Source organism: Pollachius pollachius (assembly GCF_949987615.1).
Source record: "Pollachius pollachius genome assembly, chromosome: 19".
Lineage (NCBI taxonomy): Eukaryota > Metazoa > Chordata > Actinopteri > Gadiformes > Gadidae > Pollachius > Pollachius pollachius.
The window spans coordinates 16,771,679-16,790,852 of record NC_136952.1 but is presented as its reverse complement, the minus strand read 5'-3'; the positions used below and the strand labels follow the sequence as shown (position 1 = coordinate 16,790,852).

Below are 19,174 nucleotides of genomic sequence, written 5' to 3'. Positions count from 1 at the left end.
TGTTTTTGAATTTCTAGCGCTGTCAAACGCATGGCGGGTGGCCGTCTATCAGGGTCCAGCAGAGTGCTCTGAACTCATTGAAGAGCGGGAATTATGAGGACGCAAAACACATCTTTGAAGGTCCAACCGTTCTCCCTCCAGCTGGGGCCGGTAAGTGTGTGTGTGTGTGTGTGTGTGTGTGTGTGTGTGTGTGTGTGTGTGTGTGTTTTTAAGTTGTGTTTCAGAGCATTCACTTTTCTAACATTTGCGTTGTGGGGACCATTAGCGGTTAGCATGCTAATAGAGTGGTTAACCCTTGGGTAGCCCTTGGGTCATAATATGCTGCCATGCATATTATGATAATGAGAAGGTAGGCGCTACACATCTTGCTCATTGGGGATCGAACCCAAAACCATTGGACTATGAGTCATACTCCCTAATCACTATACTGTAAAGACTATCAAACAGGACTTAAAGAATTCAAACCCAGTGTGCATCTTATATTGAGGCGCAACGGTGTCAAAATGATAAACACGTATAACTGGTTCTGAAAAAACAAAACCATAATGAAAACAGTCTCTGCCAAGTCAGAGCGTCAGGGGATGCAGTGAGCAGACCCTGCTTTCTCTTTCCCCTCCTCCATGCCGTTAGATTTCCTTCCACTCTGCTTCCCCAGCACTGAGCTCCAGCACGGTGGGACCCAGAGCCGGGCCCCCTGGGGCCCAGGCCATGTGCTGTCAGGCCCTATTCCCCCATAGAACCGCTCTGCTTCCAACATCCACGAACGGCCTGAGGCGCTTCCCCGGGCCCAACCGGTCACCAAACCCAAGACCAAAGTGCGACCGGTCATCAGAACAACCTTTTTATGTTTTTTCTTTTTCTCCGAGTGCCATCTCAGCTCATCTGTTAGAAATGCAAACTAGTACGAACAAGAGCATTATATAATATACATGTGCGAGTTAAGCATTGAGTTAAGTGGGGCGTGAGTGGTAGAATCGTATTGGGGCTGCTAACTCTGGCCCACTTCTAACCAGCGGGTTGCTAGTCTCGCAGAACCAGACTTCCCGAGGAGGTCTGGGAAACAGTTTGGACTAGAACCGCCTACTTGTCAAGTCGAGGTCTTGATTGACAATCAATCTAGACAAATCATGGAGCGTAATCAGGGAACAGTACGCCTGAGCTACGTCCGCAGTTCTCATTGGTCGTCAGTGACAATGATGACAGCCAATCAGAATCGTGTCATGAGTTTCGAGGCCTGAGACTTGAGGCCCCCACTGAGCATCCATCTTGGAAGCTAAAGGCGGCACCTTTGTTGCCCATAGACCACCAGACTCAAACGTCACCCTCAACATGATCTTTAGTATTGCTGTACTCTGACTCGTCTGTCTGTTGGGGGGTTCTATGTAGGTGGTTTCTCACAGTGGAAACGACAAACCTCATTTGTCTACTGGAGCTCAATTGGAAGAGCATGGCATTACCAGGACCAGGGTGAGGGGGTTCAATTCCCACTGGGGGCCACAAAAGGGCATCTTTTGAAATAAACACAAGGATTGGGGACCGGCATTGTGTGCTCCGGAGATTGAGTGCAATTTAACAAGGGTATTGAAATGACTGTTATTACGAGACGAGGGACACACACACACACACACACACACACACACTAAGTGGATAGCGGACGTTGAGTCAGTAAAATCAATGGTATTCAACCGCTTCCCGGGACGGACGTCATCGGGTCTGTGGTCGTGCGGGTCTGGCGTCGCCTGAGCAGCGATCATGCAATCAGCCTGCCGCTTACCTTTGGTCATGTCCGTGAAGGACCCCTGGAAGCAGATCTTGTAGCCCTTCATGAGGAGCTAGGGGGGAATAAACACAAAAGATTGCCATTTACATTTAGGGGATTTTGCTGAGACTTTTATCCAAAGCGACTTACAACCATTCATTCACACAGTCAACCACGCAGGGTGACAGCTAGCTCGTCGGGAGCAGTCAGGGTGAGGTGTCTTGCTCAGGGACACCACGACACTTGATCGAACTAGCAACCTTCTGGTTTCAACAACCCGCTATGGCTACTAATAGTAAGGAATAGGGACAATAGTGTTGTGAAATAATGGTTGGAATACAAAGATGATATACTGTCCTTCACAGCAAGTGACAGCAATAAACGGTATTGGTTTCTTTTTACATTTGAATCGGTTTTTTGTTCATGTTATATGGGCTGTTTAGGTCTAGTTTTTGTGATTCCATCTCGGTGACGTCAGCAATCATCTGTACTGTTTAAATTAATAAATAATAATAATAGAAAAACATTTGTTGGTTGAATGTGGTAATGTTCTTGAAGTCGGGGGTTTAAAGTGGCAGAAACTAAAATAAAAATAGTAGATCACAGATAAAAAAAAAAAATGTTTTGACACGCATCTCCCCACCCCACTGGATGTTGTTGTGACTCAGATATCAATCAATACTTTTATTTAGCCATTGCTTTTACTGTTGCACTTTAGTCATGAAAAAGGCAAAAGCAAAAAGGACTGTGGTGGCTTTTGAAGCCATGACTCACTAAAATAGAGATTCAAACTGCTTTTCCTGAGCCTGGCTGATGATCTAAGGGTATAAAGCCTGGCGATACACATTTATTACACATTCTTTTATAAACAATAAAACTGCCAAACGGCGTGGGATACGACGACCTGGGACTAGAGTAATTGTATTATCAGGATATAGCTTAAGAGTCGCCTTCTCCCTGCTCTTAAAAACCTTATTATAGATAAAGTGTTTATTTTATTTCTGATCTTCTGCCTAATGCATCCTGATAATGGATGAATAATGCAGCATCTAGCATCCAGCACGGGGCGAGGGAGGTAGGAAGACTGATGGAGGAGCCAAGGGAGAGAGAGAGAGAGCGCCGATCGCTCTAAGTCTCCGTGTCCATCCATAAGGCTGAAGGCCCCGAGGGAGTTGGTAAGGTTTAACGGAAGAGCGGGCACAAAATGCCCAGGCCTGCAGATTTTTAATTTAGACAAAACAGCTAATGTCCTTCAGGTGGTATTAGCTCCTGTAATGTTATCACATTGTGCGACACATTCATGTAAGGATTTCTCTCTACAGCGCGCACGCGCACACACACACACACACACACACACACACACACACACACACTAGCCGAATTAGACGAGTTTCAATCACGGCGGAGCAGGTGACAGGAGGCGTTTAGGCATGGCCACCTGTCTGACATCATCCATGTGCTGCCCCTCTGATAAGACTGTCTCTCGCTCCCTGCTCTTCACTCCCCCGAACATTTCTGCTCCTTAATTCAATGAGAAGAGCCTGGGGATTTGTTTTTAAAGAGTAAGTACACACCAGGTCAAAGAATTACTGCCATCTAAAGGTAAACTGTCGCCTAGCTGCTGAGAATTACTCATCGTTTCTTTATACTATAACTATTTAAAACTGGTACTATTCCAAAACAGATCGCTTGTGTAAGCTTGAGTTAGCACAAAACTATTGGTTAGCAATCAAAAGATAGCCTCTATATTGAATAGGCCCTCTTGTAAAATATAGTTGATCAGGTGAAAAGAGTGCCGTGTTGTGATGGAGGGACTCACGTCCTGGTCCCCAGTGCTGCGGGCCCTTAGGGGCCCCTGGTGGTAGGCCCCGTTCACCACGTCTCCCCGCACCTCAAACAAACTCTGTTGGAAGACCAAATACACACGTTGTATCAATCGAGTTAAGTTGACGGTCCTATAACACAATAACAGCCTCAGAGGACTTTATAGACCCACATCAGACGACACCGGCTAACCCTGAGCCAATCAAAGTGAAAGTGAAACATTATCGACAAACTTAATGGGAGGGTGAAACTAAAAACTCTGCTACACCCCATCAACTTTCTGGACGGACGCCAACTTGCAGGTGGATCCGGTCTTTTGGAGGGCTGCAAAGGCTGGTCGAAGTTTTATGTAATCGTCACAAATGAGTCATTATGTTACATCTATTTATTTATCTTATCCTAGCTAGCTTTGTTGTATACAGGGAATGGGTTAACCTAATGATTGTTAGAGCTTGGCATTTGGTTCTATGAACATCCTTACCAACAGATATTTTGTTTCAACTTCTTCTGGACAAATGTACTTATTGTAAGTTGCTTTGGATAAAAAAAGAAAAAGAAAAAGCTAAATGCCCCAAATGTAAATGTTATAAAACCTATTTGGAAACAGTCAGGCAGGATTTTCTTTTTTAATACAGTCTCACAGTTGTTAAACAGATAACCACATCAGACGTATGATGTTGTGCCAAGTCAAAGTCTTAACTAATTAAACAAATCTATCCAACTCAATCAAAGTTTCTTTGCCATTGTTATCTAAGTTATGTATAATGTATGCCTTTGTCAAGCTGTGAATTCCTTTATTCAGCGCTTTGGGCCAATAAGGGCTTTGGGCCCAACACAAACGTATTTCATTATGCCAACTATAGTTGGCTTAAGGACAACAAGGGGGTCTTTGGCCATGACTTGTATTTAAGCAAAATACGAATAACAGAAAAAATGATAATCTAACATAATTTAATTGTATGAGTTTAAAACAATTGAATAAAATATTCATAATAATATTTATTGATTGATCAATTATTTGTCGGTCAACCTCAGCGGCTCGGAGGTTGAGAACCACTAATTGATGGGCTGGAGGATGGATGGGGACAGACATGTTTCTCTAGGAGGTTCTTATACATGCAGATAGCGATAAGCCTCCTTCCCCTGGAGCACCGCTTAGCCCAGGATTGGGCCTTGAGGGCGCTCAAACAACGAGTACAAACACATGAGCTTCAGGTGGTGAGCTCCAGGCTGAGTCTGGAGCCGTGCAGCCACAACACCCAGACACAGCGATCCGATGAGTACATAGCGTGGGCAGGTATCAGCAGCACAGGAGCCCAACGCGCCGCACACACACACACAGACACAGACGACACGTACCTCGTCCAGCAGATCCCCCTGTTTGAAGCACTCCGAGATCCCTGCGGGGTTCCAGACAGAACAGAAGACAAGCAGAGCTTAACCCCGGCAACACAAACACCGCTGGATTATGCAGGAACAACCGCCGCCCCCCCAAGGACCCCAGTACGGCAAGGCACAGAGGAACGCCGTGACACTTGGATAACAGCATGTTCCAGACCTGTCGGTCGCAAGGGAGCGGTTGAACAACACAAAACAAAACAACAGAAAATCTGGACTCACACAGGAAACTCAACACCCACTTCCTGCCTGCGATGCCCAGGAAGTACTTCAAGGTACGCTCGCAGACCAGGTCCTCATCTGTGGGACACACACACACACACACGTTGTTTTTAAATGGAATTCAGGCAGCTTTGAGGGATAGAAATAAACTGGGTAGGCGGGGGTGCATTTGTTTACATCTTCACCATAAGGGACATTCTGAAGTGTGTTACGGCTGAATGCATTTATGAAGGATTACAGAATTCTGCTGACAGAAGCAACGGGTCTGCAAGAGGTACATGTCAAAGCAGGACACCATCTCATCTGGTGCTAGGCTAGACAAAGCGAACCGGGGTGCGGCAGAGGAGAAAACACAGCGGCTTTAGTGGGTCTCACAACGGGATAACTCTGGCCTTGTCCTTTAAATAATGAATGGGCAGTTACAAGCAGCAGGATGCAGGTCTTATCAAGTAGCTCATCAGGGAGGAGGATAAGGTTTCCGGAGGCAGCTGACCTTTGAAATATAAGGCAAGGCAGAGGACTGGCACAGAAGTGAAACGCCAGGATGGTGCACAAACACACACACACGCAAAAAGCTGACTATTAGTCAGGGGAATGCTCTGTAAAATAATACGTGTACTGAGTGTCGGCCTCTGTTTGAGACCGTTTAGATTTTAGAGCTCTTCGGCTCAGGGCATCTCTTCCCTGATTGGTTAGGGAGATCCATCTTGCCTGTCATTTAACAGATGAACCACAGGTGTGTGTGTCATGCTTCTCAATGGCAGAGATGTGGGGCCTTTCTCAGTCTGCGTTCTTCTCTTTACTTGTGTCTGTGGATGTGGTTATGTTAAGGCACCACAACTACCTGGTCAGGTTTAATTAACACATCTACCGGGTTAGGTTTAGGCACCACAACTACAGGGCTTGGTTTAGACAACACAACAACTTTGTTAGTTTTAGGCAACATGTCAACCTGGTTAGGGTTCGGGTGAGTGGGTTATGGGTTAGGGTTCATGCCTTTTTAGGATTCGTAATTTCGCAACCGAGTAATGCCTTCAGCCAATAAGAGGTTATGCGTGCAATAGCATGTGTTTAACCTACAGAGTGAGTTGTCTGATGCAAACCAATCTCCAAGTGGTGTTGGGTTTTGGTACTCATTAAAAGTGGCAATCCCAATGATCTCTGTTCCATTCTCTTTGGCGAAACCTTTGAAGATAAGCGGTAATCACTCCCATAGATCTCAACGGTGTCGCCACTAACACACAACTAGTATCATGCATAACACTGCGTCCCACTGAGATTTCATCAGTGGCCTATAGGCACAATTACAATTGTGCTAGCTCAATCAGTAATAGATAGGGACTTTACCAGACATATATTACGTACAAATCTTCCAAGATCGCCACTTTAATGCTGCGGTGAAATGTGATGTACAATTAAATGGATTACATTAAATGTGTGGGTTGCTTATCTCTACTATAAGGGGGGTTTGAAATCCCAACGTCTGCAGTCTGCCCTGGGCAGGGAGCCATAACAACCACCTGCTCCTTATGGACCAAACAACTCAGTCACTCTGGATAAAGTGTCCGCTAAGCAACTTTCCCAGTTTGTTACTTCCGTTTACTTTGCCAGTTTGTCTCCTTTTTCTTGTTACAGTAGTCCAAGTCATGAGTCCCACTGTTACAGCAGTCACACATCAAACATGTGTATGACAAGCCTTCCATGACAATAGACCAGCAGAAACAAACATGTTGTTAGAATGGAAAACGTTTCCCGTTTGAAGAGCCTCCTTGAACTGTTAATCTAAGGCCAAGGCATCCGCAAAGTTTGTACTTTAAGCACAATAACAATTAAATCAGAAGAGGTAATTAGCAATGAAATCACTCTTCAAAAGGAGTGTGTTTGGGGGGAGAGGGTGAGGCCAGTGGAGAGAAAAATGGCTCTCCTATCTGCAACGACTTCCAAAGGCTGCATAATACAATAGAGTCAATACAAGAAACTATTAGTATACATGTTCAGAGAACTATTCAGGGGAAAGGAAACAGTGGGGACATTTAAAATATTTACTTCGAACGTGAAGACATGAAAATGACTAAAAGTGTGTTAGGCACACTATAAAAATAAATATTGAGAGCCCATAGTGCAATGCAGAATAATGATGACTCAAAGCAATTGCGATGTCCAATAGCTTTTAACAGGTAGCACTACTAAAACACACACACACACACACACACACACACACACACACACACACACACACACACACACACACACACACACACACACACACACACACACACACGTCATGCCTACCCCTACCTGTGCACATGATGACATGGGTCACCTCGGGGGTCACCTGGGGTACGACGCGAGCCCCGATCCTCTTGGCAAACTTCCTCACCATCACCTAGGCAACAACTTAGTGTGAGTTGCAGTCTGGAAACAGGTTTACACAAGCCTTTTGGAATTGATAGATGTCACCAGCCTTAAATGAGAGGTGCATTTTAAATCTGCTGTATTGATTATCTGTAATAAAATTGATTTTATTATTGCTTGGTTTTAATCTTCAAGTTTTAATTGAATTTCCCCATGTCGATAAAAAGCAAGAGGAAAAAAAAAGGTATTAAAACCCTCTGATGTGATTGGTAACGATTTAACCTCTGGCGGCTAGACTGCTACAGCGCTGATGCCAAGTCTATCAGGACTATGGCGAGTTGGAAACTGCGGTAATGCAAAAATAAGTTAAGCTTGGATGAGATGGAAGGAGGTAAAGAAAGATTTCAGATATTAGATCTAGGAAGGTTCCTCTTAGGTATTAGGTTAAAGATAGTTATGGTTAAGGGTGCTGCTATGGTAACGATATAAGGTATAGTGTGCTGTATCATTTTAGGTAGCGGTTTAGGGATCAGTACAATTAAGACACTTGGATGTGGTTAGATTTGGGGCAAAGATCTGGCTTAAAGGGGTGATATCATGCCACTAGGTTTGACTGTGATTATCCATTACAAGCCGTTTGAATATCTGCCCTACCCTGTGCTATAATGATATCACAAGGGGGCGTGTCCACCTAGATGTATGCCGGATAGATCAGTCCACCAGCCTATCCAGTAGACTGTAGTGGACACGCCCACTTTTGATGTGACTAAAACACAGGAAAAGGCAGATTTTGCCTGTAATGGATAATCACACTGGCACCTGGTGTCATGATATCACCCCTTTAACTCTTCTTGCAAAACTCTACTTCCAGGACAAGTTCCATCGGCATCCTACCTGTTCACTGGACCCCAGGCCTGACATCACAAACACACACTCTGGTTTGGGCGTGGTCCCGTCAGGGGGGTCCGTCTCAGACATCCTCCTCATCACCTGATCTTCCCGGCGCGGTGGTGGTTTGGTTTGGTTTTCTGCCGATTTGACCTTTGATCCTTGAGAGCTGGGTGTCCGGGGGTCACCGCTGAGTCGGGTGCTGGGCCTCGTTGCCACGGCGCTCTGTGGCACTGGTTGGGGGGGTCAAAGTTATGATAGAAGTTTGGCCATGTGTGGAACTCGGCCAATGCCACAAGAGGGTGACACTATTTAAATATTCCTCCCTATTAAAGTGAGGGTGGCACTTTTTGACATCATGACTTGAGTTCATACATCACTGCCCGGCAAATACATGCAAAGAGGGCAAGGCGCTTAGTAATTTAAGGCGAAATTCACACGGTTGGCCTAAGAATGTCATGGATCCAGGAGATTCTCAAAGTGTTTGGGGTAAAGGCAAAAGGTCTACAATCAAAAGCTTTTCTTAAGCAACTACTGTTCACTGGAAGGTATGAGATTTTTTACCTCTACTGAATATTTTATTTACATATGTACTTTTATAATGATCAAAATAAGTGAGAGATCAAGCTCTTTCAGCACTGCAGTCATTTCCAGTATTGACTTAATAATTATTCCTCATAGATTAAGATTTAAAGCCTCTATGGGAGGAATACTAGTTCAGTGGAGTACATGACCAATGACATGTATTGTGTTTAACGCCAAGTCCCAAAAGAAGTCCTTAGCACCTTTAAAACAACCGTTTAGAACATTCCTCTGTAAACTAATCACTTGAGGAACTAAAGTAAGGTCAGCCGCTCTGCTCTGGCTGTGCTCAGAGAGGTTTCTAGAAGCAATTAAGAGCCAGTATTCCCTGTTGGCTGCATGCCAACAACAATAACCTAAACAGCCAGAGCAGTGTCTCCAGAATGGACCATGACTTAAGGAAAGCGGGAGGGGGATTCTTCAGTGGAATAAATGAACAGCGGCATATGGGGAGACGTTGTTAGTGCCAGAGACTATTTCCGTTTCCACCACAAGTCGCTTTGGATGAAAGTTCCTTCTCATCAGTCAGAGAAAAAGTAAAACGCAAGTTAAACAAAAAATACTTATCCCTTGCGATACATCTTATATGCCCCCCCCCCCCACAAGAACAATTAGGACCCCTGGAGTTTAAACTGGTCTACGACTGATCTGCTTCCAGTCGCAAATGGTGTGAACCAGCTAAAGCTCAATCATCTGCACCATATTATTAATACAACAGCAGCTGGTAGCGTGATGTTCCACATTGACGCGGTGCATCAGCAAGACAGTCACTACACCGCGCTGGTGCAACGTCTTGTTGTGTCCCCAGGGTAACAGCACTTTGCAAGGCACTCATTTCTCTATACAGTTAGCCCACTACGGTAAGATCTCCCACTGTACACGAAGCCCCAGTAGAGAGGGGTACAGGCTTTATATATATTGAATATATATATATACAGAGCGAGAGGGCGAGAGCTGAGAGCTTCAGTGCACACAGCTGTGAAGGGCCAAGGGAGTCTCTTGGCGCGGAGAATGTACGGGTCTTAATGCGACACGAGGGGTTTAATGCATTGCTAATTGTCAAAATTTCTCACACAATATATTATATAGACACATATATATATACATATACACACGCACATATGTAGGTCATTTTTTATTTTTTAAGTGTGCGCACACAAGAATCAACCAACTGATTAATAAGTGATTAGTCGTCATTGGCTCAAAAGCACTTTGAATTTGAAATAAACAGGTGTGCTAGTTAGTACTAGTCTATATATCAGTATATCTGTACGCCCTATCCTTTAAATTACTTTATTATGACTTATTTATTAGGTCCCTGACAAGACTAGCCATCTGTTGTTTTGATTCTGATATATGTATAATGAGGTCATCGATCCAAGAATAGTACAGACGTGTCTCACCTGTACCTGCAGTGTCATCATGCCTCAACAGGCAGGGCAGTGTCGATTCAACATGATTGGCTACTGGACTGTGTGGACTGATGGAATGTCTTGTCTTGATTGGAGCAGGGTCCCTAGGGGGGAGGAGCCAAGTGAAGCACATGTATTACTTAGTTTATTGAGACTTTCTTCAAACTTAGTAGTTACGAATAGTTATTATTTTCCAAGAATAAATATTATAGTAGAATAGCACTAATAAATAATTTAATTTTCTCTTTTGGAAAGGAAGGGGATGAAGTAAAAGCTGAGTAACAGTGTAGTCACTCCTAGATTAAACATCCACAAATGTTTTTCCAATTTTGAAAACAAATATTCTTAGACTGGCTGGAACCGATATTTGATGACGTGTCTACAAAAAGCTCTGTGGTGTCACTTGGTTAATGAAAGGCCTCTTCATGGAGCTTGAAGTCTTGAAGTCTGCCTCCAGTCAGACCCAGACTGTTCAAATGATGGACCATGTAGCGGCCATTTGACCATAAATGGTCAAATGGTAAATGGACTGCATTTATATAGTGCTTTTCTAACAAGTGGCCACTCAAATCGCTTTACAATATTGCCTCACATTCACCCATACACGCACACATTAGCACAACGACGGAGGAGTTAGCCATGCAAGGCGACAGCCAGCTTCGTCGGGAGCAGTCTTGAGATGTCTTGCTTGGAAACCTGGGGATCGCACTCACTACTTTCCGGTTACCAGCCAACCCTCTCTACCTCCTGAGACACATGCGGCCACCATGACGTCACCCATTGGTTTTCACATATCTGCGTTGAGGGTGTAGGTTGGCCTTCTATGGACAGCTCCACTGCTAAGAAAGACCGGCTGCGGACAGCGGCCATATTTGGTACATTAAGGGCAGAACTCGACAGGCCGGTGTGAGTACCAAACGTGTTCGGCTGCCAGATCGGTTCGGGGGTCCTAGATGCGCAATAATGACGCACTTCCTGTAAACGATGTCATTAAATGCGAATGCGCATACTAAAACGCTGACATGTTTTTCCGCTCTTTAGGTAAGTACTGTATTAACGATCTCCTTTTCTTTTCTAACCTATGAATAAAAGAGGCGTTTTTATGTGACTAAACACGCCACAAACTATTCGAAGCAGCATACTTGAGAAATAAAACAAAATAACTACAGCCAACTTATAATAAAGCAAAAACAATATAAATAAAATAGATAGAAATTTTATGTATTTTAAAAATGAACCAAATTTGTATGAAGTTGTGTGTGTGGGGGGCTTTTGTAGGTGATAATTACCCATAACCTAATACCATTGAATTAATTGTTTTCTGGCCTTAATTCTGAAAACTGCCTTTGTCTTTGTTTATTTCATTTATTTTCACAGAAATGGAAGGGTTTTATACTGAAGTCAAGCATTGACCAAAATACATCTGCACACCTCTGCTTCTTTCAGATGGCATTTCCACCCCCCCCCCCCCCCCCCCCCCCTTCCCGTCGAGAGGAGTGGAGATATGGCTTGATGACTGTTGTTTTCAGAGCCTGTGGGAATACACCTGTGCGATATCGCCACTGCAGGCCACATGAATAAAAAAATATATAATAATATACAAATATGTCAGTGTGTGTGCCCGTGTGTGTATCCAAACACATACACTGCAATTCACATACACACATACAGCTCAACGTAAATCCATAAAAAACTGCATGTTTTGATCCCACGGCCAATTGAGGATATATTCATGAATTATATACATTCTTATAGGCCTACCTTGAATTTTTTACTATTTTACAGATGTTTGTTAAATTGTAGAGCAAAGATACCCCTGGTGGAAACGAGGAAAATGTTACATTTTATATTGTTATTAGTTGTATAGGCAAGGATACAAGTCAGTGAACATCTGGAAAATCATTAAAAAAAAAATCAATATTCAAGGACTAGGATGAATATCTAATATGAACACATACCTGAATTCATCCTCAGTTCAACATGGGATCTAAACATGGCGTTTTATTATGGATTTACATTTAGCCGTTCCTCAGTTGTATGTATTGTCTTATTTATTCTGTTTTGTATGAGCAAATAAAATCTCATCAATCATATGACTGTCCAAGCTCTTCATTTTCAGTAAATAGAAACTAGAAAATGTATATAGAAAATATTAATTCTGTACTTTTGTCATTACAGAAAATACTGTCTTAATATCTAACTTTAACAATGGCAATCCTTACTTTAACATATGTGAAAATAAAAATATGCATTCATCAGCGCTTATAGACTTATTTCCAATGGCTTTGTGAGAGAACGGGCTCCGTTCAATGAATTCAAAACCAAAACTGATTGAGCACCGTTTATAAACAACCCTTCCGGGTTTTGTCCGTTGGCTTGTGTCGATACGTCAAGTGTCGATACGTCATCTGTAAGCGCAGGACCCCGAACCGATCTGGCAGCCGAACACATTTGGTACTCACACCGGTCAGACCAAGAACCCGCTCCTTGTCAACAATACATCAGATGTACATCGACAAAAAAAATGGATATACATACTGTATATTATACAAATATGTACTTAAAATAACATCACGCAAGGGCGAGGCTAAACATGGATCTCCTCCAATAACCCTCAAACATGAGGGCACACAGGCAGCATCATGGCCAAAAAATCATCAGACTTCTGGGATACCATGGCGATGCTAACAAAGATAACACCTTTTAATTGGAGAGGAAGGGAGCCATCTCTAGGTGCAAGGAAAAATTATACAAAGGCTTATTAAATTAACCAGTATTAAAGATCATACACACGCATGCACGTACACACCTAACACACACACACACACACACACGCACGCACGCACACGCACACGCACACGCACACACACACACAGCGGGTGGGTGTGAGGCTTTAAATCACTGTGGCAACCAGGTATTTCCTCTGAGTGTTCTAAATAACATAAGGTGCAGCAGCCTCTAATGACTTTTCTGTTTTTTTTCCCCTGTTTCTCCAAAGCAGAAGCAGACTGTGGATCTGCTTCTGCTTCATTAGGGAGATGATCTTCCCGTCCTCCCCACACACATCACCCCTGGAAGGAAGCCAATGAAAAACACACTTTATCCAACTTTACCATAGAAACACAGAAGAGCTTTAGCACACTTTACAAGAGAGAGACAGTAGAGCCATAGCTAACTTTACCAGAGAGAGACAGTGGAGCCAGTGTTGTGCCTGAAAGCGTTCATTGAACGATAGTTCATGAACTCGTTCATATTTTGGGCGAACGTGAACTGAACGTACTGTATTACTGCCTGATGAACGTTACTGTGAACTCATTCATTCTGGTGTATGTGAACAGCACGCTCACTCGGTTTAACTTCAAAGTGGGGGGTTATTTGTTTATCAACACGGCGGATGCACGCGCAGAACGCTGTGTTGTTTGACCGGTTTTCATGGTTATCTCCGTGTGGTTCATTTGCAGTTAAGGTGTTGTCAGCTTACTGTTACATTAAACTGTAATCAGAAAACGTGGTTATATGCTATAGACCCTACAGTATCTATCGTATATGTACGCTTTATTTTGAAAGTATAGACGCGATTCCCATTGAAATGAAAGGCGCAGTGATTATTCTTCAAAACGAGAGCTGTTAAATTGTGAAAAATGAATTAAATCGTAAACAGAAAACGCGGTTATATGCTATAGACCCTAGAGTATCTGTGGTATAAAGGCTGAGACGAATTTCGAATTATAAATATGTACAATCAGCGGACTAGAATAACTCCTAGAATCATTGCTTGTTGGCCGGAAACGGAAAGGGGGGCTGTTTACGTTTGTTTGTATTTCTTTTCGCTCGGTTCTCCGTCTCAACAGTAGGGCTAGAACCGAGCGAAAAGACTACAACCAAACGTACACACCCCCCCTTTCCGTTTCCGGTCAACGAGCAATGAGTCTTCCAACAGAAATCAATGGGATTTACCAAATGTGCAATAAAACACGATAGAAACTGTATTTCGCTACGATCTTTGATTCAACCACTCTATTTCATCCTAGACAAACCACAAAGGGGGCTCAATGTTCAAAATACCGGAAAAAAAAGAATAGCTCACAGCAAACATATTGAAAAAAAGAACTATGAACTAGTTCATTTTTTGGAACTGTGAACATAGTTCAACATTTTGAATTATGAACGTTTAAAATGAACTTCTTTGTCAGAAGTTCATTTTAAAATTTGTGAACTGAACTTTGAACTACTTCACGTAGAAAGTGAACTTCCCAACACTGAGTGGAGCTATAGCTAACTTTACCAGAGAGACAGTGGAGCTTTAGCTAACTTTACCAGACAGTGGAGCTATGGCTAATTTTACCAAAGAGACAGTAGAGCTATAGCTAACTTTACCAGAGAGAGACAGTTGAGCTATAGCAAACTTTACCAGAGAGAGACAGTGGAGCTATAGCTAACTTCACCAGACAGACACACACACACACACACACACAGGTGCTAAAGCCAACAAACAAGCAAACTTTACCAGAGGCACACACCAGACGCTACAGCAGTCTTTACCAGACACTGTGTGGTGATAAAGCTTACTTAACAAGAGAGAGACACTGGTGGCTCAAAAGCAATAGAGGAACACAATATAAACCACTGTACAACAAAGAGCATTTTTCTCTTTTCGGCGGATGGAGCAGCTCAGCTGATCGTGTAGTTACACAGGTTAAATCAAAGTATTGGCAAAAACAGCAAATTGGACAGGTATTATTTCCAAACTGCAGGGAGTGGGGCGCAAAGAATAGGGGAGATGAGACTACAGGGTCACTGCCAGTGCTGTGTGAATGGTAGAATCACAGTAAAAATGCGAAAGGCTAGTCTTTTGTGAACGCAGAAACTGCTGCCTTTGGCGTAAAACTTAGGCCCCGTCCACACGGGCGAAAACAATCTTGAGTGTGCATCAAGCCTGTGCGCTGTATAAAAAAATTCAGTCAAGGAGGAGATAGCAGTTGTTTAACCTTTAAGATTTAGCAGAAATTATTTTTTAATGTACAGTTAGTAATTACATTTACCAAGGGGCTGCATTTAAAGCTACAAAATAATACAAATCAAAAATAAAATAAAAATTCAACCCAACTCTAACTGCGCCCAGCTGCTGGGGGAGCGATGACGCCATCGTTTGCGTTTCAGGTGTCCACACGAATCCTAACACGAAAACGCATAGGTCCCTTTTCAACCTATCCACCCTGGGACCTGGTTTCAGAAAAGTGTGTTTTCGGGCACCGGTAAGCCCAAACGCACAAGTTTTATGTGTCTTCCCAAAAAAATCGGTTCTGTGTGGACAGCAATTTTACGACATTCACGGTGTGAAAGCAGTGACAGCGGCAGTGTAGCTTACTTAGCACAATGGTGCTATGAATAGCTAGCATTTGGGAGAGTAAAAGACAGCCAGAGGGAGAATAAAGAAAAATCTACAATTTGGACTAAAGTACAACAAAGTATAAACTATAAAAGTCCACTATTGTACAGAAGTGGATGGGAGACTCATTAATTCTAGCTATTTCTCTTGACAACATCAGCATGCCGCTTAAATTTAGCTCTGCCATTTAAAATATATTAACACGGTCTCTAGTGATCAGAGGTGTTAAACGTAGCACAGTGATGGATGTCTTATCTCATTAGATGTGTTAAGCTAAGGCGCCTCTCACAGCTATATAATAAGAAACAACAGATTTACTCTTCTAATGCTAAAGCCATTGCTTTCCCCCTGCTCCAAAACCTGACTTTAACCATACTAAACCTGAACCATACGTTTACCCTTTCTAAATTCAGCAGACATCCAAGTCTATAGGTATATTGTATTGGGATTTTAACCAACCACCTTTTCCCTGGAGTCAAGGTTTTGCAAACCTTTCAGCTAAACCTAACAATCCTTAACATAATCACCATGTCATAATAACCAAGTCATGGGATATATTTGACCATTCATCTGGGTTCCTGCAGTTTGTTCAAATTCGATACGATAGATTTCATAAAAAGGAGACAATTCATTGAGCCATAGCACTCTGAATAGTAGGCCGTATACAGTTACATGAATAATAATGGTTCATATTTCCTGATGCTGTTTTTTTGTATTCAGGGAAACTGGATATAGGCAGTATGATAGGTACTATAGAATTACCCTTCTTCGTGAATAGGCCTAGAAGCGATCCATAAAGCTCAATGTCATTTTTCTTCATTGAACTATGAATTATGACTTTTCAAGAATTCAACAGGTGAACTCAAAAGGTAAACAAACCAACAAACCCCAATGTTATTTAAATACACACACTGTTCATTTTACAGTAGGCTACTGTGTGCAACACATTTGTCCACCAGCCTTAAACACAAACGTATACTAATCTAATACCTAGAGCAAAAGTAGGGCAGCTAATGATCTTAAAGAATCCTTGAAGAGCATTTGAAGCAAAGGTTTCTTACCTTGCCGTCTGCTTTACTTCCAGGGCACATGGCATAGAGAGGTCTTGACCTTAGGAAACATTAAGTAAATAAATGATCAGCATTTCTGGGACCCTTGTTTTGAGAATAAGAATCGATTTGTGTATTAGATCTTTATTGCAATCTACAGTTGTGTCTAACATTCTACCTGGGAGCAAATGGCCGATGTGTCGATTGACTAATTAATGTCATTATTAATGAATAATTGAATGAATTTAAATTGCTAATTAATTGGCAATGTAACAGCAAATTAATAAGTATAAATAACACATAAATGAATATTGAATTTTCTTAATATTTGCTAATTGGATGATTGTTTCAAGGTTTAATTGGATGATTCGTTAGAGGTTTAATTGGTTTATTTGGACAGCTGTACCAGTGGAGGGCTGGTCTGCAGGGAGCTCTGATTCGACGGCTGTACCTGTGGATGGCTGGTTTGCAGGGAGCTCTGTGCCAGATCCCTCCTCCTTCTCCTGCAGCACCTCCGTGACCAGGGCCATCAGGTTCCCCAGCCTCAGCAGCTCCTTCTGCATGGCCTGCCTTTGCTGAAATCACACATTTGCACATGCTTTTATCCAAAGTGATTTCCACTGAAGGAGATGAAGGTCCTCACCCAGAGGTCAGCCATCTAAAGTACTAGGGTATTCCGTTGACACTGGGGATCGAACCTAGTACCTTTCGGCTGGGAGTCATGGATGCACTCACGACGCCGTGAGTGCATCCATACATTCTTGCATTGTCGGCTCCAGTGGGAATCGAACCCCTAACCTTGGCAGTGATAATGCCATGTTGTAGCAGTTGAGCTGTAAACAACCCCGTTAAGCTACACAGGAACACAATAAACTACAACAGACAATACAAACATTGAAAGGGACTGAATGTGGTCTTGAAATGTTACAAAAGTGGCCTCTGCGTTGTACACCTATTTACCTGAGCTAAAAATGATTTGAAACAATGGAACCAATGGTGGCGGTGAACAATAAATGCACAGCAAATAAACGCAGCAATGACTCATCTGGGACGGCAGGGGAGGAAACTAAATAAATAAAACAAAGGTCTCTCTAATCGATGGGACACATTCCCTGCTGCCCGGCTTCAGCCCTTCTTGGAGAACACAGGAGTTTAGGAAGGGAGTCTTAAAGAGAGAGGCTTGACAGAGACACATACAGAGTATTAGAGACAAGAGAGACAGTCGATAGTGCTTTCCAAACGTGTTAATTGATCGCACAGAAGAGGATCAGCAAGTTAATTGTGTTTTAACTAAAATAAATATATATAAAGTATTATTAGTAATTTAGTATCATTTAAACACTAAAGTCTATGACTCATAATTATTAGTCATCCATGTTTGCTATATTCTTATTCACTCTTCATTATAATAATAACTTTCCCCATTGGGGCAGTAGATATCTATTAACTTATGAACTTTAAATTTATTTTTGTTGTGTTTTATCTTTGGGTTTGCTAGTTTGAATCCAGGCCATAGAAGTCTATGAAATAGCACATCTAGTCCCAACAAAAAATGTGTATGTGTGTTGTGGTGAACCCAGACCATCTCTAAACCCTAATGTGGTTCACTTTGACTCAGAATAAAAAACACTAAGCAGATGAAAAAAGTGTAAAGTAGTGAAGATGGATGGTGGAGGGGTTATCTCCAAGGGAACATTTCCTCCTATATAAATATAATGCAGTTTAAGAAATATGCTGAGCCTGAATTTTATCTCTCTCTCACTCTCTGCACACACAATCTGGCCTTATCCAAAGGTTGCATGCATGCTAGAGGTATGCATGGCTGCCCTCTACAGGCCAGTGGGGGACGGTGCAGCTTGGAGAGCGCACGCAAAGGATGTGACATACTGCTGAAACAGCAGTAGAGCTTTGATTTATAGCCTCTGCGCTGGTGTCTGATGGAAACTCCATTCATGTCGACACAAAACAGGGGCCGCGGAGAAGGAGCTTGGCAAACTGCATTAGACTTGCTGTGGGTTCTCCATCTCCATTTTCGCCCTACCCCCTGCCTCAGTGCACACATTCATTCCGTCCGTTACACAGGAAAAAAAACAATAGTCTGTTCGGGGGACGAACCTGGGTGACGAGTAGATCGCTGGAGAATTGTGATGAGTCCATGGAAACGCCGTTATCAATTGCAGCGATGTCACCTGGAAGGAACACACACACACTTTTTCATAAATGCATACAAAACAATATATTTCAGGGTTGAACCCCATTCTGCATTATAATTCCACATCCCTGGAGAGGTTGTCTG

General features: G+C 42.7%; 1 protein-coding gene across 4 annotated transcripts in view; it reads right to left on the bottom strand.

Moving 5' to 3' along the window:
- LOC307090523 (uncharacterized protein) overlaps positions 1-19,174 on the bottom strand; it is a 31,488-nt gene that overhangs the window by 3,648 nt on the left and 8,666 nt on the right. For 2 of the 4 annotated variants that reach the window (XM_079757214.1, XM_079757216.1), the window contains 10 exons: positions 18,994-19,067; positions 17,330-17,453; positions 16,891-16,939; positions 10,432-10,544; positions 8,453-8,679; positions 7,502-7,589; positions 5,204-5,281; positions 4,943-4,983; positions 3,579-3,662; positions 1,775-1,832 (listed from right to left, as the gene is read on the bottom strand). In XM_079757214.1, the coding sequence (XP_079613340.1) occupies positions 1,775-1,832; positions 3,579-3,662; positions 4,943-4,983; positions 5,204-5,281; positions 7,502-7,589; positions 8,453-8,679; positions 10,432-10,544; positions 16,891-16,939; positions 17,330-17,453; positions 18,994-19,067 (936 nt within the window). Of the gene's footprint in view, positions 1-1,774; positions 1,833-3,578; positions 3,663-4,942; positions 4,984-5,203; positions 5,282-7,501; positions 7,590-8,452; positions 8,680-10,431; positions 10,545-16,890; positions 16,940-17,329; positions 17,454-18,993; positions 19,068-19,174 lie in introns of those variants that run through there. The other 2 variants (XM_079757215.1, XR_013812659.1) reach the window with 2 other exon arrangements.